This window comes from Eutrigla gurnardus (genome assembly GCF_963514095.1).
Source record: "Eutrigla gurnardus genome assembly, chromosome: 3".
Taxonomy (NCBI): Eukaryota; Metazoa; Chordata; class Actinopteri; order Perciformes; family Triglidae; genus Eutrigla; species Eutrigla gurnardus.
Genome location: NC_139917.1, coordinates 28,321,054 through 28,345,861, shown reverse-complemented (window position 1 = coordinate 28,345,861; position 24,808 = coordinate 28,321,054). Strand labels below are relative to the sequence as shown.

Here is a 24,808-nt window from a genome sequence, read left to right as displayed (position 1 = left end):
GAGCAACCCAACATCACCTGGTCACATAAGGAGACACAACGTAATACTTACATCAATGAGGAATTTTAATTTGTGCTACACATTTTAACAAATCACAAAAACAGGAACATTTAAAAATACATATACTTTTCTATTTCCAGAATGTTTACGTATTGACGACAGCTGTTTTATACATATAGCAAAATATTTTTTCTTTTTTTCCAAAAATCAGAAAAAATACCTTCTAAATAGCTCTTAATAGTCATTTAGCAGATAGAGCAGCATACAATCATTACGCATGTTTTTTTGTTTTGTTTTTCTAACAATGTGCAACAACAATCATTGAAACCTTGAGCAAATTGTGCCCGATTGCCAGCTAAAACTGAGGCTTGTGCAAGGACATTCGGAAAAGCTAAAGGCAGAGTGAGAAAGAGATTAAAGGAGGGGGGGAGGTGAAGAATATCTAATTAAGGCAGTGTCTGTGACAGGAATTGCCAACAGCTTGATGCCTCTGTAGAGACTTGCAAAGATAGAAACTGCTCACTGAGGAGAGGTAGATTGGGAGAAAAGGTTGATTCATTTAGGGGGAATCGAAAGCAAAAGTGTGGAGCCAGTAGAAAATATGTCAAAAGTACCATACAGAAAGAAAGAAAGAAAGAAAGAAAGAAAGAAAGAAAGATGAGAGCAGTTGCAGTTTGTGGTCATGTGTTGGTCCCGCCCTTCCCCTGATGAAACTGATACAAGTCTACTGATGCAACAGAACCGTCACCATTGTAGTGTTGCAGATCATGTACTGTTAAAGAAGCGCTTTGTTAACTATCTACGAAGGTAAAGCTGTCTAAAGGTTAAAATAAAATGACAAAAACAAATGTAGAAATATTTAAGGCTTTAAGGATTATTACAATAATGCTTTTCTGTGCTAAGACAAACAAAACTGTACGCTCGGGCTGCTCCACTTCTCCTTTTTACCACTATTGAAACGAGAACAAAATTAAAACAATCAGCTTGTCTACATTAGGTTAACTCCAAATAATTACCTCCTTTTTTGTTTGTTGCCCAGATCATCTTAGATCTGAGGAGCTTTGTATAATATTGATAAATGATGAATCAAACTGAGCTGAAGTGAAAAAAATGTGAAGCACTGGTTTGTTATTTCCTCCCATCTTTCCAAAACAATATGCATTTATGTCTGTTTGTGCTTTATCGAGAAGCCGGAAGGATGGCCACCTTACATTCTGGTCGAGGCTTTAATATTAACATCTTTCCTTTCTTTTAAGGAGATAAACTGTTTTTCTTGCCTTATGAAGAGTACAATCATATTCTTAACAGTCTCCTAAGCCCCATCAATAGTCTGGGTCAACGCAGCTTAATATTCTCTGTCCACAATAGTCTGAAACCACACAACATATCAACGCTGATCGTCACAGTTTCTTCTGTAAATGCCGGCCATTTCAAATCTCTGAACACACGTTCCCTAGTTTGTTTGTTTTTAATCAGGCATTGACTCTAATCAGAAGTGCAGGAGTTCTTTGGCCTGAGAATGACACTAACCGATGCATCTGATCCATCAACGAGAGGAAAAGTATCGGAGATATGATCCAACATTCACATAGTAAAAGTAGTGCTGAAATTATTTTAAAAATGCATAATGCTCTCATGAGCTTTATATCCTTACTTGTGTTGTCAGTGAATGATTAAAAACACCGTAAAGCTGAAAAAGTCCTGAAAAATTGACTTGCTTTTTACAATCAGAATTTATTTGAAAGTTTTCATCTATTTTTTTGACCAAAATATATATGTTCCTTACAATTTAATTCCCTTCTGTTGAAAGAGGCTGCCTGTACATGTTTTTTTTGTTGGCCGTTGCGGCTGCAGTCATATCAAATGAGTATAAAAGGCGAAGCAGTTAGAGGACCATGAGGAGGCTGTCCATCGGGTACCTGGTGTGATGCCCTGGGTTTCACTTCCTAGGGTCATGGGTTTGTGATGTCATGGCAACGATGACAGGCTGCTGAGCAGGTTTGACATGATGGTGAGCCGATTCAGTCCCACCCTCGTCCTCCACCTTCGGCCGCTTGGCCTGGGGCTCCCCCGGCTGCTGGGTTAAAGTTTCTGCAGTGGGCTGCTGTCGGCTCACCAGCACCGGAGGGGAGCTGGAGGCCTGGGCAGCCAGGATCTGGAGAGGGCTGTTCAGGCCTGCAGAGGAAGTCAGGAGAAAGTCTGACGTTAGCTGGAGGAAGCCTGAAGCAACATCTTTTTTTATTGAGTTTTTACAGATTGTGTCTTCCCTTACCATTTTTATGACATACTATGATTTTTATGGCATACTATGACTTTTGAGGAAGGTTTTTTTTGCATACTATACTATTAATATACTGACCGTTTATGACCTTTTTTTTATGACATGGCACTCAACATTTTGAATCTGTCTTTCCATATGATGACTATATTATATATTGTGACATTTTTGATGTTTGGACATTTTTATAAGAGTCCCAACGATATAGGATTTTGTGGCAGATACTAATTATGTAGTAATAAAAAGTCCCTTATGTATTTATTGGAAAGCATATCCTGATTTTATCTGAGTTGCCTGCTTTTTTTTATTGTTTATTATTTTATTTTGATAAGTGCTCTAGAAATTAAGTTTATTATTATCATTATAAATACACACATTTTGCAATGATCCCTCAAATATCTAAAAACCATTACCTAAAGTAAGCTAAATATATTATTTACCTAATTTATGTGCACTACATTTATTTTAGCTGATTGTGTGGGGTACCTGTTGTAAGTAGCAGTGCCCTCTGCTGGCTGCTTGGTGTCATTTGGCCAGCAAATGCAACAATACAGATAGATCTGCCCTAATATTGGCCAATTTTTATGACAGTTTGTACTGTAGTTTTGTATGAAATACTCCACTATGAATTTGACAATTGTTTTGACAAACTCTACTATCCTTTTTATGGCTTTTTGTTACTATACTATGACTTTATAAAAAATATTTAACGGAAATATTTCATGACATACTATATGACCTTTTATTACATTTTTAAAGGCAAACTAACATTTCTTTGTGTGTAAGCCATCGATTGGTGAAGATTCTTACCAGATACATTAGCAAGGCTGGTTGCTGTGGCAACAGCAGCAGTGGTGTGTTTGCCGTTCTGAGTAACAGCACGAACAGGAAGTTGATGTAAACCTAGGACCAGGTTTCGCCCATCCCCGCCTTGAACCACACTGTCCACAGTCTGGATCACTCGCTCTCTGTTCAGCTGCGCATCTGATCAAACAAAATAAAATAAAAAAGATGTAAAAGGAACACTAACTGAATAGGTTATGGAAGTACAAAAGTTGAGGAATATTTATAGATGTTAAAATACAGTTACATTAAGTTAGTGGTATTAATTGTGTCATAGTATAATAATAGGAACATTCAAACAAATGCATCACTATGCAATAAAATAAGAGATACATGGTCCAGTCCACATTGATCTATAGTTCAATCTGGATCTGAGTCTTGACGAGATCCCCATGGCTGTACCTCTGAGCTCACTGTTGCCTTCGGCTCCTCCCACAGAGAGAGCGGTGTACCCATTGGGAGGGTTGGAAGGAGCGCTGTTCACCACACGCACCATGGTGACGGAGGACTGAATGGGGCTCTGGAGCAAGTGGATGGGCTGCATTTGGCCGCCACCACCCGGAATGAAAGCAAGGGCTTTCCCTGAGGGCATGACTGTTGGGTGAGCGGGTGCAGCCATGATGACGTGCTGAGCACTGACTGGAGATCCTACAGAAAAAAACAGATGCAAACAATATACCTGTTGTTTAGTAACGTGAAAGCCTGTGTGTATGTGCAGATGAACGCACGTTGTGTAGGCTTACCTGGGGCACTCTGAGAATACCTATACTCAGGTACAGATGCCAGTTTATTAGCCAGCTGTTCATGGTGGTCGTGGGAGATAGGAGAGCCCTCCCTACTCAGACATTCAGGAGTCTGCAGCCCGCTAGATGGAGGAGAAAGAAGTCCCTGGTGGGTCGGGGATGCAGGAGCACTCCTTAAAAAGAAAGAATGAAGGGGAGGAGAGAAACCAAAGTTGTCAATGAATACATCAAGAGACCTCTTGTAACAAACACACACAGCTCCCTCACTGCCAGTGCCTTCTGCTGAATATATCAACCTCGAAATGAGACTTACTTTGTTCTATCCAATCAAATGATAGCCAGGAGCAGAAGCAGAGAGAAGGGAGAAAGGTTAACAGAGTGGAATTAGAAGCGACAGAGCGAGTGTGTATGACAGGCGTCCGTCTGCACAAGCGCAGGTGAACCGCTTACCGAGAAGAGAGAGGCCCGAACGGTGTCCTGAAGCAAGCCACCCCTCTTTGCCGTCTTTTCCTGAAGGCTTGCTCCACCAACTTGCTCTCGGAAGCAGAATCCACACGCCAAAAACTGCCTTTGCCGGGTTCATCCTGAGAGCGGGCCACTTTTAGGAAGTAGCGGTTGAGAGACAGGTTGTGTCTTATTGAGTTCTGGAGGGAGGCAAAATAAATCATGTCATCACTGTCACACATGAATATGAATTTTAAACGTGTCTAATCTTGCATGACTCATCTCAAGTAGTTACTGAGCCAACCATCCCATACTTTGTGGATTGCCATGTCAAACCATGAAAAAAGACCAAGAGGCCCTACCTGCCAGCCCTTGTCTGCAGTGCGATAGTAGGGGTAGTGTTTGGTGATGTGGGCGTAGATGCCACTGAGAGTCAGCTGTTTGTCCGGGGCAGAAGAGATGGCCTGGACAATCAGTTGTGCATAGGAATACGGTGGCTTGGACTCATCCTAGACAAACAAAACAAGTATTCATTTCCACACATCCTCAAGCACATATTGTATAGGCAAAAACTGTTCATTCTTAATTGTGTATTTTTTGCATTTTATTATTTTAATATGTTTAACCAGTGAGTTTATTGTATATGCGATTATTTTCCTATATTGTTTGGCCCCAAATGTTATACATTTTTGTGTTAATAAATGTGTACCTAACTGTTCAAACAACTCATTTTGATGCGACAGTTCTTTACCTTGGGGCTGTCTCCACCAGCTGACTCTCCCCGTTGCTCACTTCCACCACCTCTCTGCTCCACAATGCTTCGTCTCTGCTCAGAAACAGCCTTGGCAGCATATTCAGCTGCTAACTGGAGGTCAGAGGTCACGTTGCGACCATAGCGATACCCTGATGACCCTGCCCCTCGTGGACTAGCCGGACAGGAGTTAGAAACACTGGAGAAGAGAGGAAAGAGTCTGTGTTAATAACTTAAAGTGACAGTTTAAGACCACTTCTGCATGTGTAAAAATACACAAACAAGATCAATTTAAATATAATCCCCCTTAGTAAATAAGTAAATAATGATACTAGTCATAGCTGCTATACACAGGTCCATAGTATGACTTAGCAGCTACTCTTGGGACAAGAGGTGAACAGTCTCACTGGGGTGGACCTTTGGACGAAGACAACCTAGAATTTATGTACATAAACATGCAATAGTCAGAATTAAACTCCAGCAGATGTGTATTATAAATGTCATCCTTTAACCACATTATGACCCCCAAACAAAGCCAACATAAATGATGATAAAAACTACCTAGAATCACTAATAAACCATTACACAAACATACTGAAAACTAGTATTACTAAATACAGTAATAATATAACAATAATATATACAAATAAAATTACAAAAACTATTATTAATAATTGTAAATCTTAATGGAATGCAAAAAAAGAATTAGACACTTGAAAATCCATATAGTCCTTACGTCTTTCTGATAACTGTATATTATAATCTTAGACTATGTTAATTGTACTTTAACTAGAAAAAAAAAAGTTTTCTGTAAAAAAAAGTATACAGAATAAAAAAATGGTATTTTGACAAACTTTGAGAGCAACATTTGGAAAAATGATTACCGCTCGGATCCAGGGAGTTATAAACACATGAAGTGATCATAAAACACACAATGAGCAAAAACACTCGAAAGAACGTTAATTATTAACTCAGTTTTATCTGGTGTTGTTGAGAGACAGAACACAAGGAAAAACCAGATACTTATACAACACACACTCGCTTCTGTTAGTAAAGTAAACACTGGTTTCTGGGAGAGTCAGTGTGCTTTGATTTGCCTTTGGCAACAGAAGAACACACACACACGTATCAATCTGTATCAAACAAAGACTTTTTCTTCAGTCTGTAGAATATGATGTGTAGGCTAGGAAATCTCTGCAGCACCATAATATCAATTTTAAAATGGTATTTTGACACACATTTAACAAAAAAATGCACCTGCATTTTAAAAATTATTTAATATGATTTCAATAACATTTCGATGAATTGCGCAGCCCTAAAAAAAAATTTATGATTCAATCTGTAAATCCACATACTTAAACTTCCTTAATAGTTACTTGAACAAGGGTTTGTCTTCGCTTTCAGAGTGAAAGCGAAGACAAACTGCTGTTACAACAACCGTTTCACCCCCTCTGTATGTGTACATGGGTCAGCGGGACAAGTGTGAATGTTGGCAGGGGCAGAAGAATGTTATTGTATACAGTTCATTTAAGTTGCCAAACAAGAAAAGTGGCTCTCACCACCTAACGGAAGAGAAGAGACACTGTGGGCATTTAAGTGGAGGCATCTGCTTTTACACACTACTCGTCTTCTGTTGTATGTGGATACTGTCAAAGAAGGGGGCACAACAATCTGCCCGAAAAAGGCCACAGTGAAAGCGGCGGAGAGATGTATGAGCAAGTGTCTTTACTGTGTGTGTGTGTGTGTGTGTGTGTGTGTGTGTGTGCTTGAGAACAAGCGCTGAGGGCTGATAGGGGAGGGGGACTCTGAAAAGGAAACCGCGAATGGACGGAAAAATGGCCTACGGGCAAAACAATCTACCCAACAGCCAATCACGCGCCTTGAAGCTGCAGCCATTCCATATAAGGCAGGCACACACAGGCTGACATTGGTGGGGATGTGTGATGTAGGAACCAACACACGCCACCAGAGGGCACACTCAGCACCGCCATGCTTGCCAGAAGCACATGCTGCACACATTTATAGAGCAGTGATTTTCAAACCTGCTATCACAGTTAATTAGAGTGCAGGTTTCCATCTCAACAGAAACACTGCAGCAGCTGATCTGTACACCTTCAACCACACAGTGACAATTAATATATATATATAGTACGTGGTTGGTAAAACTCTGCAGGTCTTAAGTATATGTGAGAAAATAAATCACTCATGTACTGATAGACCTAAACAAAAAGACAAGCACTTCCCAAAAAAGTGCAAAATGTAATATACTCATGTGTAATTGATACAGTAAATCCAAACAACATGATTGAGTTGGTATAAATATGCATTACTGCTCGTGTGTTATCTAAATTATTTTCTTGGTCTATGTATACCAAGTGAAAGAGAATCCTGATTATGATTTTCTGACTCCCAGGCTGATGTCATCAGAAAGTTTTGTCAGACCAACTGTCAGTTTACTATCACAATAGGAAAAGGAAATCAGAAAATCCTCAAAATGAAGAAGCTGGAATCAGGGAGTGTTCTGTGTTTTTACTCACTTATCAAACCAGCTGCCAATACATTTTCATACAAACTTTACTTATTGGAACAATTAATATTATCAATCAAAACACACGTCAAAGCTCAGCAAGCTTTGCACTGAGCATAAACAATGAACTAAGAAAAGAAGCAGCTTCCAAATACTTGAACCCTGACCCCTCCTGCCAAAATCTGGACAATATTTATGAGTGCATATTCAATAACATGCGGTCTGTGCATGTATCAATGTAAACCTGCTGGGGTTCATGTCATGATGTGTGTGTCTGCGGGTCTCTCCTTACCTGAGGGTGCCTGTGGGCGAAGACTGCGGCGAGCCAAATGCCCTGATGTGCTCTTCATGTTGCTGCATTGTGGGAATGCTGATTTTCAGGGGGGAAATGAGAGGGAGAAGGGGGCAAGGGGGAAGAGAGGGCTGTTCTCTCTCTCGGTGCTCGTCGAGCTGCAGGAGTGACATGAACTGGATCTTGATGACCGTACTGGGAAAACGAAACACACACCTAGAGAGCAGGGTGGCAAGAAAGAGAGATGGTGGAAGGCACAGGACAGAAGAAAAAAGAGAAACAGAGACAATCTGATTAGTGCATTCTCTCCTATACAAAGCTACCACCAAGTAATCCTCAATAAGTCCATTAAATCTGCTATTCCATGATCTATGTGAATGCTCGGCCTTCATTAAATGACAAAACAAATACATTTGAATATGTTATTTACAACAGTGAGTGTAGTCCTTCAGTGCCTCATCCTCTGAGGAGCTGCAAGACATAAGTTACACTGCCCCTCTGAACTTAGCGACACTGATATAAGCGATCGTCTCTCATATCACATTCACTATTCAACTCAGTACTTCTGGCTGCCGCCGACAACACACGGCCTTTCATTTGTCCGTGAAAACATTTATGTTGATTTTAGGACAATGCAATGCAATGCAGATGGAGTTTACCCGCTCGACACAGAAATATTCTCGTCTTAAAGTGCTCAGGAAACTGGAAATTTGAGCATTTACAGTACTGTGACAACTATTGTTTCCAAGATCAACATTGAACTTGAAATCCCAATGTTGTTATACGTTTTAAGTTACATATATAGTTGATAACTAATCCGTTTATGCTTGTGCTTCTCTTTTATTTTGAAATTTAAAATGATATAACAAAGCAATGAGACTTCCCCCTCAACTATAGGGGTTTGTTTCTTATGTAAACAATATCTTTAGTCAACACCTTTTGTGGACAAGAAACTAGTCCGGTGTAGACTCAACGACACCTGCTAACCTGCATTTCCTCTTTGTAAAGCAGGTCCGGACAAATGCCTCAATAAAAGCAAGGATCAGTTCAGGCCCAGGTTAGTTCAAGCCCGAAAATGATTATGTATGTGGGGGATTAAGTAAATGTTTCACAATGGACCCTTAATAAGCAATGTAAATAGTTGTAATGTTTCCGAGCAGCTGTTCAGACAGCAAGTTCAGACAGCAAGGTTGCATATTTACTGTAGTCAAGTCTTTGCAACCATCCTATCTGCCCAAATATGATGATTGTGTCTTTGAGCAAGAAACTGAATCCCTACTAATTCTAGGGGTGCTGAGCTCAGGCTCAGATCTCCCTGTGGAGATGTACAAATGAAAAAAAAAAAAAAAAACATCCACACAGGACCACAAACATGTTGTAGGCAGTTTCAGACGGCTAAACCAGTCTGTGTGTTCCATCGTTTCTCTATAATTTGTGTTGAGAAAAATTGCAGCTGCTTATCCAATACCAGACCCATGTACAGTCTGCTCACAGCTGTCTCTGTCTAGAGTGGGCCATCCTCAACAACTGGCTGTCCTCTCAACAGTGAGAGAGAAAGACAGAGACTTGCAAGACAGAGAGTGGCAACTGTGAAGAAGCGTCAGGGTTCCACAGCTGAGATGGAAAAGACAACTTTTGCTTATTTCCTTCACTGCTGTATGCCAGAGTGGCAAAGAGAAACCCACTGTTCAGAGAAACTCACATGACATTTTGAACAGTATTAGTGCTAAAAAAAAAAAAAAAAAGCCTGTGAGACTCTGAAGCAAATAGAGGAGGTTCAAATAGTTTAAAAAGAAGCTCTCTACAGAATTCAGAGTAAATCTATGATTGAGGGGTTGCATCCACACAGCTCTCAAAATGGCTACGGCTTAGCCTAACGGAGCGAACAGCCCAACGGCAACAGTGTTGACAGCGTAGGTGTTACACTTCCATGACAACCCCATCGGTTGGGACGGCGTTGTCAGCAGTAGCCCCCCTCATGAGCACCGTGGATAGCATAGCGGTTGCCTTTAGCACGGCAGTGGGACACAAAAAGTGACTAACATGCATGCGCAGCCGGACCGAGAAGCACAGTGAAGCTCGGATTACAACACACACTCAGGACGCCCATCTTTACATAGCAAATAGTTGTTTGCTGCTATATTAATGTTCTGAATGCCATAAAGAGAACCTTAAATGGGACCCCAATTAAGCTTATTTGCCACCATACTGGCACATCCTGCGATACACAATATGCCCAGCATTTTAGTCTAATGTGTGAATGCTTCACTGCTGCAGGCCATGGAAGGCTTGACAAGCTATTCAAAATCAAATTCAGCAAAATACAAAAACTGAGTCATTAAGAAAATCTGCTCCAACCTGCAGGAGAAGTATGACTTGGTGTAGAAGTATTCTACGGGTAAGAATGTATGAAAGCATATACATGAATAACTTAAAAAGAACAATATTAATGTCTTGGAGCAGCAATGTCAGACCTCAGCACAATCTGAAATTCAAGGCAGGACTTGACAGAGCTTGACAAGTTCTGTAAAGAAAACGGGGAATAACTGGCAGTCTTCAGACAAATCAAGGGGATACAGACTAAACCACACAGATTTAAAGCTGTAGTTCCAGCCAAATGTGCCTCTAATAAAGTTTGAATTAAGGAGGCGGAATACAAGCAACTGTTTGTGTTGTGCTGTATTTGTACTGTCAACAATCTGAAGAGATTAGTTGATATCAAAGTATGTTTCTGCTCAGTGGCGCGGTAACACCTATTTAATCCAATTTGATTCAGGGATGTAAAATAATACGAGGTATGTACTGTAAATGTACCACGAAAAATCAAAACGTAAGCTACGTTTGTAGTCCTGAGGCGGGCCCAGGGAAGCACATGTGAACATGGCTGTGTTGGTTATGGCCTTGGGTTTGTCAGTCTTGTGTTTACTCCATGTGCTCCAGCAATGAGGATGTCATTTCAGCAAGCACTTCCTGTCCAATGCCCGACACGCCCCCAAACAGTCTTGACAGCCAATCAGATAGGATAAAGACACCCTCCCCCCTCCCTCCTCCTCCTGCTCCACCCTGTGATTGACACACACATACACACAAAGTCAAAGCTTACAGTTTGTGAACGTGAACACTTTTTTTAAACAAACCAGCGAAGGCAAAATAGTTTTGCCCCGAAGGTGGAGCAACAACACTAACGGCTAAAAACCACATTCAAACACCAAAATGGCTCATAATAGTTATTAAAATAATAATTAAAAAAAAATACAACCGAATTTCATGTCTGAATGCAAAACGAACAACTTTGCTCACAAGACTTCACGGGCTGAAGTGTCAGGGGTGCGTTTGTTTACATAAACGTTAACGTGACGGCGACACGTTGGCTAACAGCTTCAGGAGGCTAACTGTTGAGACACGACTTGACGGCAGCAGCCCAAAGTCATTCATCTGGAAAAAACCACCATGTTTTATATTAGGATACTTTAGAAAGCCAGTTCTACCACAATATAACACCACAACTATAAGCGAAATATCATAGGAGCCTCTCTTTTTTCATTTTTACATTCGCTAACTCGCCTGTCGCTAGGCCAAATGAAGCTACATTAGCTAAAGGCTAGCTAGCTTAATTCACTGATTTACAAAGTGGTGTACGGCTCCTTGGAGGAGTCCTCCATGACAAATGACAAACAGTAAACATCCACAGCATCAAGTGGAGACGTATTGGGGGCATTATATTACAAACCAAGGTAACAAAGCACTTAAAATCTAGATCTGATCAGGCCAAATCAAACCGCTCTGATTCGGGGTGTAATGACAAACTTTGTATCCTCGTCAGAATGTGTGTCAGAATCGTTATAGACTTGAAAGGCTTGAACATCCACCCAACGAAATGTTAATACATCGCAGACATACATCTTTATAGATGTTGTTTTTAAAGTTTCGCTTCAGCCATTTGGGGTCCAGTTGGGAGGAGGAGGATGGGGGGGGGGGGGTACAAAATATGTCATAACACCGGCTCCGAGGCTATCTATCCATCAGTAGGTCAATGCATAAATTAAACATTAAAGTTTGGCTAGCCCTGTTGCTAGCCTTCTTAGCAGCTATGCTAACTGACGGCACTCACTCTCTGGGTAGCGACAGCGGCGGCGCCCCTCTCCGCTGGAACACCCCGTCAACGAACACGCCATTCTTGCCCAAGCACCGGAGGGAGAAGCCGTTAGCCTCGTCGTAGGTGATCTGTAGGTGTCGCCGTGAAATGAAGCTCGAGTGACCCATGTTGATGTCCACGGAGCCGTGAGACGAGTTCCGGCCTATAGTGACCGTCCTCTGGCGCATCACAAACTCAAAGTCCCGGCCCTCGAGTCTGGCCAGGGCCTGCGGGGGACAAGCGAGGCGCACGGGGAAAAGCCCGGAGTCGGCGCGGGCTTCCATCATCGGAGGACCCAGGAGGGTTAGCGAGGGCTGGTGATAGGGGTGCGAGGTCACGGCGACGCGCACGGGGCTGCACGGTGCCGACTGTAGAGCAAGCAGGGCTCGAGCTCCGGTATCTTCCCGGTAGTCTGCCATCTTCTTTCCAAAGGGTCAACACACTCACACGCACTCACACACACTTTGCTTCACTCTCGCACACACAAGAGTTGCAACGTGAGAGTTTTTTCGGACAGGGCACTTGTTCGCTCCGTGGCTGTCGGAACAACATGGAGTCCGAGTCCGTGCAAGAGCGGGACCGGAGTCTCCGCGCAGGGACGGGACTGGCGCTGCGTTCAGGGCCTCCTCGTAAGCTGCGGCTTCAAAGATAATCAACAGTCGACCGATATAGCACATATTCTCCACATGTCAACGTAACCAAGTTTAAACGTCTTCTCTTAGATACAACGTTTAAATTTAGTACAGGAGGGGTGTCATTTCTGGACAGTCAAACTCTACCCGTATTGGTTTAGAAGAAAAATTTAATTAAATAAACAAGAAAAGACATAAACATAAAAGATAAAACAAGTAAAAAACTAAGAGACGAGATTAATAGTGCTGTTATATAGTGTAGTGATAAATTGCCTCAAGTTCAATTCACAGGACAGCATTCATTATTTTACAGTTACAGAAAATCCGTGTTTGGCAATAATCCAAAAAACATACACGTGTTGACGCTAGAAATAGAAATCTACAGTAATACACAGAATAACAAACGATCACAAAAACAAACAAAAAATGCCATCATGGTTGCATCTCCTCTTCCCTGAACGCCACATCCGGGCGCCTCGGCCGATAGGCTGCATTTAATGTCGTCACACCAGGAAACCGGAAGTTAAATTCAGTTCATCTCGAGATTTATCATCAATTTGTTAAGTCTTTCACTTTCGTGAATAAATACATACACTTTAGTCTGCGGACCTGGTTCTGTGAATTAAAAACTATTTAAGAAAAAAACTGTATTGATAAATCACACAACATATCCATGTTTACATGATTACAGCTCATGATGTTATTATTTTACCCTATAGTTGAGATAATTGAAAACTGTGCATTTAAGTGACAGATCTGGTGTAATCACATATTTTAAGATTTTTTCATCAGATAACCAAGTTTCCTCCTTCCCCAAGAACATGTGGTGTCTGCGATGTTGCTGGCTTGCTCACCTCAGATTTTCTCCCTTTTTCTTTTTTTTTATTATCTCTACCCTCTGTTTATAAACATGGAAAGAACAAGGTGGTTGAAAAACGCGGATAATGGATCAGTGAAACAGCAGGAGCACAAAGGCAATACATGTAAAAAAAAAAAAAAAAAATGTAAAAAGAGAGAAAACAGACCATCCACACGAGGGCGCTGTTGGGTAATATAAAACATTCAGAGAGCGTGACACACAGTAATTATAACATGAGCCTCTTAATGCATTGAAATATCTGGTAAAACATTAACTCACTGGCTATCTGAATGAACCCTCTTTACTTTTTAAAATACAGTCCCATATTTTACAGATAAGAAATACCCAAACATATAATTAAAGTCTGGTCAGCCTGCAATAAACATCAACACTTCCTTTGGTAAAGCTTTTATTATCAGAGAAGTGTTGATGTAACTGTATGGTTAAGCGACAAAATAATAGTGGGTGGTGCTGTTGTGAAATATATTGAAATATGGTTTTTATTACTTTATAACTTCAGGTTATATCTCAGACTGATCACATGTGACTTACTGGGGAAGAAAGAGCCCTCATATTTGTATATATTATATATTTTATAGCCACATTCTGATGTTTTGCCTCTGTAAGTTGCATGTAGCTTTAATGACAATAATACAACAATGACAGTGCACATGAAGAAACTCCAAACTATCCTTTATTGTCAGGACTTTACATATAATCAATATGTCACTCAGGTGTGGAAGAATATTGATTAAAGCTTTGAAAGGACAAAACTGCTCCACTAAATGGACACAGTGTTTGTTATTCTTTATCTTGTTTTTTAATTTGAGGGCTCAGAACGTGGCACCAGCTTCAATTTGATTGGTCGTTTTGGCATCACCAGAGCCTGGATGTCGATCTCTAAGGGGATCTGGCAGGAAATTACATTCGAATAGAAAAGAAGTGTGAGCAAAGTCAACAATGCGTGAAACAAACAAGCCGTTATCACAGGGTGAAAAACAGCATGCAACGCTTCTGGTCTTTGAACAGACTGACCTTTACAACACTCGTGATTGACTACTTCAATTATATAACCCTTATCAACAGATCAATCTAGCAATAAATACAATATGACAGCATTACTGATAAAAAAATGATTACTTATTCACCATAAAAACAAGCAGTGTAAACACGGATGTGCTCTCACCTCAGTCTCCTTACACACAGAGAAGCTGAACCTCTGCAGGATCTCCACCATCGCTAGTTTCATCATCACCAGAGCAAACCGCATCCCAATGCAGTTCCTTGGGCCTGCCCCAAAAGGCATGTAGGTGTAGGGATCAATGCTCTCCTTGTTTTCCTTGCTGAACCTGAGGGTGCACACACACACACACACACACACACACACACACACACACACACACACACACACACACACACACACACACACACACACACACACACACACACACACACACACACACACACACACACACACACACACACACACACAATAATCTATCGTTAACAGAAATAAGGCTCTGACCTGCAGAGCTCAGGCCCTTTCTGTCGCTTTCTATACCTCTCGGGTTTGAACTCCTCGGGCTCGGGCCACAACTCGGGGTCCCGGTGCAAAGGCCATGTGGGGACAAGCACGACCATATCTTTTGGAATCACAATGCCATTTATCTCCACGGTCGCCTTGGCAACGCGCTCCAGCCGTGGGGCGATGGGGTACAGTCGGAGAGACTCGTTGATGACACTGTCGAGATACTCCATCTGCATCAGAGCCTGGTACGTAACAGGGCCCTACACACACACACACACACACACACACACACACACACACACACACACACACACACACACACACACACACACACACACACACACACACACACACACACACACACACACACACACACAAATGTAAACATGTGCGAAAGGCTTTTTCACCTAGCTCTATTTTTCAATATCTTAAAAAGTTTGAATGGGATTTAAAGGTTGAATAATACGGCAAACGTACGAACGATTTGGAACGTCTTAAAGTTTGAATGGAGTTTCTGCGTAAATATATGAATGAGTAAACAGCAGTTGAAAATGAAACTATTCATTTGAATGGGGAAAATTATAAATATTTCAGAAATTATTAGTATGAATGAGAAAAGCCAACTTTATATGGTGATAACATATCAAATATATGAGTTTATCAACGCCCTCCGCCCCCAAGCGCCCAAAAACCAATGAAAGCAGCTTTGAATTCATTATTTTGTGACTTTCTTGCTGCCCCAATCGTGTCATCTCTCCACTCCCCAACACACCTTGTCAGGGAAGGTGGAGTCGATCTCCTCCTGCAGCCGTTTCATGACGGGAGGGTTCGTCGCCAGATTGTAGGCCAGGAAAGTGAGAGAGCTGCTGCTGGTTTCATAGCCAGCAAAGAGGAAGATCATAGCTTGAGAAAGGATCTCATGATCACTTAAACCTGGAGACACAGCAGGGAGATATGATTTAGAATAGCTTCAAGTTTTTTTTTTTGTTTGTTTGTGTGTGTGTGTGTGTGTGTGTGTGTGTGTGTGTGTGTGTGTGTGTGTGTGTGTGTGTGTGTGTGTGTGTCACCTTTATCCGGTTCCACTTTACTGAGGTCATTGTCTTTCTGGGAGTCAATCATCAGCTGAAGCAAATCCACTCGATTCTAAAAAGAGTGGTGTGAATATGTGAATGGCTTTGATTATATATAAATGTATATATATATACAGTATATATATATATATATATATATATATATATATATATATAAAGTAGAGACACACACAGACAGTCGTACCTTTTGCTTACTGTTCTCCCGGTTCGACTTGATCTTCTGCAGCGCAGCGTAAAAAAAGTCAGTGACGGCCTTCGGGAAAAAGGAATACTCCAACTTCTCAAAAACATGACCCATAAAGGGGAAGCAAGCTAGAATAAAGCAGAGAGCAAAAGCAACAGATATATTTGGTTTACCAGCCAGTGGAAGGACGACATTATAAATGGCTGCATTTGATAGAAGCAACATGAATCCTATACCAACGATGAGGAAGAGAGGGTTAAACAGGTCAAACTTCAGCATCTTCTTGATGTTGGTCACAAAAGGGTCTGAGGGGTTGTTGAGGGAGTCGATGTCGACACTGAACGCCGTGCTGGCTACTACGTCCATGCTGTAGGGTCCAAAGAACCTGAAGAGCACATCAGAGATTTTAAAAGACTTACTTTAGACGTTTTTCCCAGAATAATGAATCATGAATTGAATATGTTGGAGTTACTCCTTCAGCTCCAAGGGCTCATCCTTGTCTGCCTTCTTTTTCATGTTGCTGGTCAGGTTTGCAGAGTGGTGCTTCATTATGCCAAACATCTGAGGCACAGAAGAAACAGGCTTATTGAAATACTGGAAAATAGAAAACGGTATAAAACACTGGCGTTGCCCGAAGAAAGAAGTTCCAATAGACCAAGGAGGGGCCATAAGAAAAGGGATAAACCAAGAAAGAGATTTACATACATTAAGTTTGGTTTTTCTGACTTTTCACTCATATAAGCTTTTTTATCTTACTTGCAGAATGCTGAATACTTTCACCTCTTTAGGCCTCTAAAAATCAATGTCCAAACTGAGACCGTATCCTGTTGATGTGCAACATTTTTTAAGGGGAATTCTCTTTTCAGGGGAGATGTATACAAAAACGGTACAGTTCAGACACTAGACGTGGTATTTATGTGGTCCTCTCATCCATCCGGCTGTGTCCTTTTAGATACTGTTGTCCAAAACAAGCCATGCCTTCGGTTGTAGACCTTTTTGTATTCATCTTAATAGACACTTGATTGCAAAAATAAACCTGTTAAAGGGCCGAGGAGGTAGAGAGCTGGAGCGTACCTCCTTCAGTCTCCCTGAGGTGAAGGAGGGAGAGAGGACACTGCGGATCCTCCTCCAGTGGTCGTCCTCGGCGATGGACACGGCGTCGTACAGCTGGCCGTTCAGACGGAAGTTCTGGAACAGAGTTAGGAAACGATGACGTGGCGATGACGAGGAGCGCCCTGATGAGCCGTTAATGTGCTGTTAGTGTGGGAAGTGTGCATACTCTGCGGTTGGTGAAGAGAGAGTAGCACTCCTTGACCAGAATGGCTTTTATCATGGAGGGATCCGTGAAGCACAGCACCGGCTGACGGCCATCAAAAATGCTAAATATGAGCAGAATATGACATCACAAACGTAAAACAGGTAGACGCTCTAAAGAGGAAACTTTATGTTGACAACAAGCACACTCACCCCCATGTTTTCCCATATTTCTTGGCACAATCGGTGTCAAATTTAAGGAATCCCTAGGGACAAGAATAATAATACACAGATTATAAATCCAACACCTTTCTTAAAACTTCAGTACACTTTTAACATGGTGGGAATATTTGTAGCATAATAAGAAATAATATCTAGAACTGGAGTCGCTACATGGTGCGTGTCAACACGTGTCAAACTGAATGTACACTATTATATATGGCTTCATATGTATATAGTGTCATTTTAATTTTAAGGTAATTCTTCTATTTATGTTCGTGACTGCAGTACTTGGCTTTATCATTTATGCTTTTTAACGATCGTGCAAACATACTTGTCAATGAACTTCTTACTGATTCTGATAATCAAACATTTGCTCAACAAAATCGATTTTTACTCCTAAGATATTAATAATTAAATTATACATGTTCCCACTTTGTTGGGTGTTTGTTGCTTATGTTTACTCACTTTTCTATACGCCAACATAGTGCCGAAGAAAGGGATTGGTTTGGGTCCAGGGATGCCCAGTTTCTTAAATATCCCATATGGCCAGCAGGCATACCTGTAAAAGAAAAACAAGAGACTTGTAACACACACACACACACACACACACACACACACACACACACACACACACACACACACACACACACACACACACACACACACACACACACACACACACACACACACACACACACAACACAGCAGAGAAACATTGTTATACACCTACACAAAGAGCAGTGTGATGAAAGCCACCAGGAGGGTCCACGTCTCCGCAGACGGAAGCGAAGGGAAGTCCATCTCCGTCTTCTCGTTCCTCTTTCTAAGGCAACACCAGCTCACGGACCCAAGCCTTTATCTCACACTGTTCCAGAGGAAGGCAAGTGTGTGAGAGTTGAACCAACGACATGCAGGCGGGCGGTGTCCCATGAATCATTGACAGAAAGAGACTATAGGGCATTTGGAACCATCAGCTTTTATTAGCTCCGTCATTTGTAACTCTGTCTCCCAATTATTATATTGATCGTTAAGACAGATAGAAGACACGCAAACTTCCTGAAAACAGCTTCAAGTCTTTCTTTAGTTTATTCATTGTTTTCTGTTTTCCTAACCCTGTTCTGTTGTGGAGTTGACTTTACTTTAATTGTTATACTATGTGCTTAATCTGGTGTGTAGCTTGGATTTGAAACGGATGTATTATTTTTTGTTAGCTTTAAATCTTTTAATTTACTTAATTACTATTTGTGATTCGAATGTTTCAGGAAAGCAAGTCATTTTAATTTCCTTCTGACTAAACCTGGTTCAACCTCTACTTCCTGGTTTAAATGGACAAAATAGAAACACAACCCATAAAACACACTTGTTCTTAAATGTATGGTTTATGATTGTCAAATCAGATTTTATTCCTCATTTATGAATCTGTGGGCCATAATAAAGGACATGTCTGAGCGTATTCCCTGCGGTAACTCTGTGAGCAGGAGACAGGAAGTGGATGGAGCTGTTATGCAACACAGTGAAAGTTGCCCCTCCTTCTTGACATGCAGGGAGAGTTCAGCAACAAACCAAAGCCACACCACCTCGCCGAGCACCAGAGAGTCATGGGCTTCCTTCCTCTCTTCTCTTGGGAGACATGGATCCTTCTGATCACGTTCATCTGCATATTTGGAATGTAAGGTTGATTTTTATCAGAGTAAATCATTAAAATTATCAAGTTAAAAGTCAAATTCCTTTTAAACACACGATGTAATGCTTTTCTGTTCTGCACAGATACGGCAGCTGGACTCATGGAACATTTGAGAAGTTGGGGATCCCCGGGCCCAAGCCGGTCATGTACTTTGGCACTGTTGGCAAGCACAACAAAGTACGTCAATATTTACAATTCTTGCATTTAAATGAGTGAATGATTAGTGATGGATGTGTATTCTGTGACACCAGGTTTACTACTTAGATGACCACGAGTGTGCTCGGAAGTATGGCAAGGTCTGGGGGTGAGTGTAAATAAAAGAACTGACATGTTATATTATGTAATAACAATCATGTAAATCAGCTGTTGGACAATGTAAATGTGTGTTTGTGTACACGTCCAGAATGTACGAGCTCCGGAGGCCGATGCTGGCCGTGATGGAGCCCGACATGCTGAAAACCATCCTGGTGAAGGAGTGCTTCACTTACTTTACCAACCGGAGGGTGAGGAGAACACACACACACACACACACACACACACTATCCCTTTAAAACTAGCTGGGACGAAGCGATAGATAACATATTAGATAAACATTTAAAATGCTATTTGAAGTTTGGCCTCCGGATGAATAACAGCAGGTTATCTGATAACATGCAAAGCTAGAGACGTGAACTCGGGGAGCACGTTATCAACAGTCCAGCAGAGTAACGGTGCTATGACATTTGAATATGGGAAATCCTCGTTATTTAAATTATTTTTTCCTCATTTACTCAATGAGGTCGGTGTTATTATCTTAATACTGTCTTACTTCTGCATTCCTACTTTTTTAATATATTTTTTATTTATTTATATTTTTATTATTATTTATTTATTCTTTTAAATTTTAAACTTTTTTTTTATTATTGGCTTGTTTTAATGTGTTTTTTTCCTCCAATGCTTTTAATGTTTTATGTGAAGCACTTTGAATTGCCCTGTTGTTGAAAGGTGCTATACAAATAAAATTGCTCCGTTTACATTTATTGAAATTGAAATTCTTAAAAATGGGCAAAAGTATACCTTTTATTATTTCAGAACTAGAATAACCGCCTCGTGTATTAGAATTACTAAACCTCCTCATCTGCAAGCATCAACAAGCTGCAGGTGCAAACCCCTTGTCCAGGGAGCTACCATTCAGAGTTGTTCCACAAATATATACTATTGTTAAACCCAGAAATGCTTGTGTACTGACCCAGTGTCTCTGTTAGAACCTCCGTCTGAACGGGGATTTCTACGACGCTGTGTCCATCGCTGAGGACGATCAGTGGAGGCGGATCCGTAACATCCTCACTCCCTCCTTCACCTCGGGTCGTCTAAAAGAGGTAAAGTTATATATATATATATATATATATATATATATGTACAGTATATGTTCATCTTCACCCTAACGTACGGTTTCCTTTGTCTCAGATGTTTGGCATCATGAAACATCATTCCAGCAAACTGATGGCCAGCCTGCAGGCACACAACGATGAAGTCATTACTGTAAAGAAGTGAGTGATGCCGAATGTGCATGTGGACTAAATATGTATAATAAACATTATTCTTTGTTTTTTTGCACCCTCACAGGACCTGCAGCAACCTTTATGAAACACATAAGAAAGTACAGTTTAAAAATAAACACATGTCCTTAAAGGTTGAGTATTCTGAGCCAGTCCAATCATCTCATCCTCACTATTAGCGTTTTATTTATTTCATATAAACAATACTATTTGAAGCACTAGACACATGATGGATGGAAGTTAAATTGATTGGTAATCGGTGTGTATCGCAGCTTCTTCGGGGCCTACAGCATAGACGTGATAATGAGCTGTGCGTTCAGTGTGGATATGGACTTGATCAACAACCCGTCTCATCCCCTCATCGGCCACGCCTCCAAGCTGTTCAGGGTCCCCATACGTCTTTTTTTACTCCAAGGTACATCAATGCTCTCCTGTGACACCTTTCTGTCCTCTGTATCCATGGAAACGGAATTGTTTTCCTTCCCAGGGTTTTTCCCGATCCTCCTTCCTCTCTTGGAGCTGCTGGGTTTCTCCCTGTTCTCTAACTCGGCTGTGGCTTACTTCCACTCGGTCCTGGAGACGGTCAGCGCCAAACGCCCCGGGAGCTCCCACCAGGTCTGGACCCAACACAGGGGTGACTACGGCGGGAGGGGTGGATTTAATCTGCTATCGCTTTGCATCTCATGGATTTAATCTGCTATCGCTTTGCATCTCATGGATTTAATCTGCTATCGCTTTTTCATCATTCATTCATGTCATGAGAATTCATCACTGGAATATATATATATATATATATATATATATATATATGGGGTGTGAATCTTTGGCTTCACAGCGATTCCATTAACGATTAGGTAGTTGGCGAGTGAGACTATCTGTATTCTTCTGAAAGGTGAACAAATAACCAGACCACAGATTTACTTATTAAACATAATTAGTCTATAAAAAGTAGTCCTGCATAATATTTTATGCTGAATACAAAAATGTAATTAATTTTTCAATCGGCTACATGCTTGTCATGGAAACATACGGTTTTCATTTTAAGAAATGTACAATGGGTAGGATTTTCCTTTAAAAAAACAAACTAAAAAAACAATGAGTAGTTTTTCTGAGCATCAATCTCCAATAAAACGTAGTAACCAGGTGCCAGACCGTAAACATGCATCCAAGAGGAAGCTAAGAACATGCGAGAGGCCGTAACCCGTCGTTGAACTGAAATTATTTTTAATCTACATGCTACACGTCCTGCAGGTCATTTTAGACGTTAAATTAACTGCTGCTGGAGAGAGTGTCAAACTGTATTTCCTTGTGTTCTACAATGACAATTAAACTCCTTGAACCTTGAACCTTGAACCTTGAACTATCACATCACATGATCTTCAACGCCGGATACATTTCCAAACACCAAGGTTAACTACTTTGAACTTTGAACCTCCACTTGTAAGCTGACGGATAAAAACTCCTTACGGTGCTCAGAATAAAAAGGATAATTGAACATTCACGTTGCCATGGCGACGGGACAGCCTCGCCGATAGTGAGCTAGCTCAAGATCAGGCATTAAATCAACCTTATTGTGGGATTGTTTTGTAAAGTTTTAAAAAAGGTAAAACTTTATTAAGATGACTTTTGTTGACTAATCCAGTTAATTCCACCATCATGCCTTTACAACGTAAAAACAAATCTCTGTACTCACAAACACACATGACGGGAGGACTCACGCCAGGTATCTGACCTGTTTTCAGAATGTGAGGGACATCCTTCAACATATGATCAACTCCCAGAGAGCCAGCGAGCCCACTAAAGAAAAGCAGAATGAAGGTAACGAAGCAAGAAGGACGCAGAACGTCAAAGTGCACTCGGATCTATTCACACGCCTCCATCCCCGGCAGGTCTCACCGATCACGAGATCCTCTCTCAGGCTACGATTTTCGTGGTCGCTGGCTACGAGACGAGCGGCACCACTCTCATGTTCTTGGCCTACACCTTGGCACAAAATCCTGAAGTCATGAAACGCCTCCAAGAGGAGATCGACTCCACTTTCCCTAATCGGGTAGATCAGAACCTTCCGGTCCCGGAGTCACTCTCTGCATCTTATATCATTAATGGATCTAAAGTTTCCCCTCATCTGAATCGTGTTAATCTAATGTGTAACTCTGCAGGGTGCTGTCCAATATGAGGATCTGATGCAGATGGAGTACCTCGACAGCGTCGTCAGTGAGTGTCTGAGGTAACGAGCATCTTCTTGACCTTTTACTTTCCTGTGTTAGCATGCTAATTAGCTCTAAAAACAAGGAATAGCTGGGGTTGATGGGATGCCATTAGTTTAGCAGGCATTTAAGACAGATCTAGAAGAAGGGATGACAGTTCATCCTCAGGAGGACATGAATCTCCAAACCAAACAACAGTTCCCCTTTTAAAATGTTAACCAGCCAAACGATAGCACAAACACACACCAGCATGCTGTTTTCCAACAGGCTCTACCCTCCGGCTGCTCGTCTGGAGCGAGTCGCCAAAGAAACTGTCAGGATCGGTGGAATCACGATCCCAAAGGACATGGTGGTCATGGTTCCCATCTACGCTCTGCACCACGACCCCGAGCTGTGGGCCGACGCCGAGGAGTTCAACCCGGACCGGTACACTGTGTGTGTGTGTGTGTGTGTGTGTGTGTGTGTGTGTGTGTGTAAAAATGTGTACCCCCCCCCCCCAAAAAAAACAGAGATCCACAGTAAAGTACTACTTCACAGTATAATACTGTGTATTCATCAAAATATAAAGCAACCAAAGCGTCACTGTGTACTATGGCAGTCCCAATAACCGATAATGTGCATATACAAGTTTTACTTTACAGTACAAAGCAGTACTGCATTTTGTTTTTTAATCAATGGTTGCATTTTTACTGTGAATTTCTTAAAGTTTCTTACAGTGTAAGTTGTAATAACTCACCAATGAAGCAACATTGTAGGTCTCCCAAACAGCGCTGAATGTTTCATGATGACTCTTCATATTTATATGTATTTATTATCAGTTGTGTCTTGTATATATTTTCTTCCTGTTGTTCTCCAGGTTTAGCAGGCAGAACAAGCAGAGCATCAACCCGTACACCTACCTTCCCTTTGGGCTCGGGCCGAGGAACTGCTTGGGGATGCGGTTCGCTCTGGTGATGGTTAAACTGGCCTTGGTGGAAGTTCTGCAGAAGTACAGCTTCTCCGTCTGCGGGGAGACAGAGGTGGTTACAGTGAAGTAACACGTAGACATGGTTGACATTATTCCTTTTACCTAATAAGAGTTGCATTATGAGCACAAGAGTCTGACTTACCTGATTTATCCATCCACAGATCCCTTTGATGATGGACCCCCAAGGCCTCACTGGACCCCTCAAACCCATCAAACTAAAGCTGGTGACGCGTTCAGTCACCTCAGGAATCGTGGAGGAGTCCAACTAGGACCTAGAGCTTTTATGTGATTTTACATTTTGTTCTCATCCATATCCACCTTCACAGAATAACAGAGGTTATTATAAACACGAGTTAAAAAGGAAAAAGGATAAGAAAGCTCATCAAAGTGTGATGTAATGTATCATAAATTATCTCTATACTCGTGAAATCATGTCATCCATGCAGTGACTCAGTTGTACGAGGCTGTACTTTCCAATATAATATAATAATAATATAATAATGTACAAGGGGCTGATTGTCCTACAGAGGATATCAACCTCTGAGGAACAATCAGCCCCTTGTACACTGAAAATATGTAAACTGTCGTTCTACTCATGAATAAAGTTATGTCTCAATAACGGTTTATAT

The 24,808-nt window shown here is 41.3% G+C and overlaps 3 protein-coding genes across 3 annotated transcripts; 1 reads left to right on the top strand and 2 right to left on the bottom strand.

Moving 5' to 3' along the window:
- Positions 1-52: 52 nt before the first annotated feature.
- Positions 53-12,566, bottom strand: foxk1 (forkhead box K1). The gene is made up of 9 exons (XM_084004608.1): positions 11,990-12,566; positions 7,879-8,094; positions 5,060-5,258; positions 4,671-4,817; positions 4,315-4,508; positions 3,865-4,037; positions 3,524-3,769; positions 3,089-3,262; positions 53-2,175 (listed from the first exon to the last, which is right to left on the bottom strand). The coding sequence occupies exons 1-9, from the start codon at positions 12,430-12,432 to the stop codon at positions 1,940-1,942; spliced, it is 2,028 nt and encodes a 675-aa protein (XP_083860734.1). The 5' UTR covers positions 12,433-12,566; the 3' UTR covers positions 53-1,939.
- A 1,614-nt stretch (positions 12,567-14,180) lies between these two features.
- LOC311010837 (cytochrome P450 3A40-like) lies at positions 14,181-18,660 on the bottom strand. The gene is made up of 13 exons (XM_084005480.1): positions 18,514-18,660; positions 18,249-18,342; positions 17,775-17,827; positions 17,587-17,686; positions 17,382-17,495; positions 16,780-16,868; positions 16,544-16,692; positions 16,308-16,435; positions 16,100-16,175; positions 15,805-15,965; positions 15,066-15,292; positions 14,691-14,853; positions 14,181-14,414 (listed from the first exon to the last, which is right to left on the bottom strand). Exons 1-13 carry the CDS (start codon positions 18,582-18,584, stop codon positions 14,325-14,327), a joined length of 1,515 nt encoding a protein of 504 aa, XP_083861606.1. The 5' UTR covers positions 18,585-18,660; the 3' UTR covers positions 14,181-14,324.
- Positions 18,661-19,196: 536 nt separating this feature from the next.
- LOC311011190 (cytochrome P450 3A30-like) lies at positions 19,197-24,526 on the top strand. The gene is made up of 14 exons (XM_084005989.1): positions 19,197-19,452; positions 19,551-19,644; positions 19,719-19,771; positions 19,871-19,970; positions 20,712-20,825; positions 20,914-20,996; positions 21,278-21,420; positions 21,493-21,620; positions 22,748-22,823; positions 22,895-23,055; positions 23,165-23,232; positions 23,480-23,638; positions 24,069-24,231; positions 24,341-24,526. Exons 1-14 carry the CDS (start codon positions 19,322-19,324, stop codon positions 24,446-24,448), a joined length of 1,581 nt encoding a protein of 526 aa, XP_083862115.1. The 5' UTR covers positions 19,197-19,321; the 3' UTR covers positions 24,449-24,526.
- The last annotated feature ends 282 nt before the right edge of the window (positions 24,527-24,808 follow it).

Coding starts and splice junctions, on each gene's coding strand:
- foxk1 (XM_084004608.1), bottom strand. CDS start 12,432: ATGGCAGACTACCGGGAAGATACCGGAGCTCGAGCCCTGCTTGCTCTA. Junction 4,509..4,670: donor CTGCAGACAAGGGCTGGCAG/GTAGGGCCTCTT, acceptor GCCTCCCTCCAG/AACTCAATAAGACACAACCT. Junction 3,263..3,523: donor AGGCAACAGTGAGCTCAGAG/GTACAGCCATGG, acceptor TTGTTTGATCAG/ATGCGCAGCTGAACAGAGAG.
- LOC311010837 (XM_084005480.1), bottom strand. CDS start 18,584: ATGGACTTCCCTTCGCTTCCGTCTGCGGAGACGTGGACCCTCCTGGTG. Junction 17,828..18,248: donor CTATGTTGGCGTATAGAAAA/GTGAGTAAACAT, acceptor TCTTGTCCCTAG/GGATTCCTTAAATTTGACAC. Junction 17,687..17,774: donor AAATATGGGAAAACATGGGG/GTGAGTGTGCTT, acceptor GCTCATATTTAG/CATTTTTGATGGCCGTCAGC.
- LOC311011190 (XM_084005989.1), top strand. CDS start 19,322: ATGCAGGGAGAGTTCAGCAACAAACCAAAGCCACACCACCTCGCCGAG. Junction 19,971..20,711: donor CTTACTTTACCAACCGGAGG/GTGAGGAGAACA, acceptor TGTCTCTGTTAG/AACCTCCGTCTGAACGGGGA. Junction 23,639..24,068: donor GAGGAGTTCAACCCGGACCG/GTACACTGTGTG, acceptor GTTGTTCTCCAG/GTTTAGCAGGCAGAACAAGC.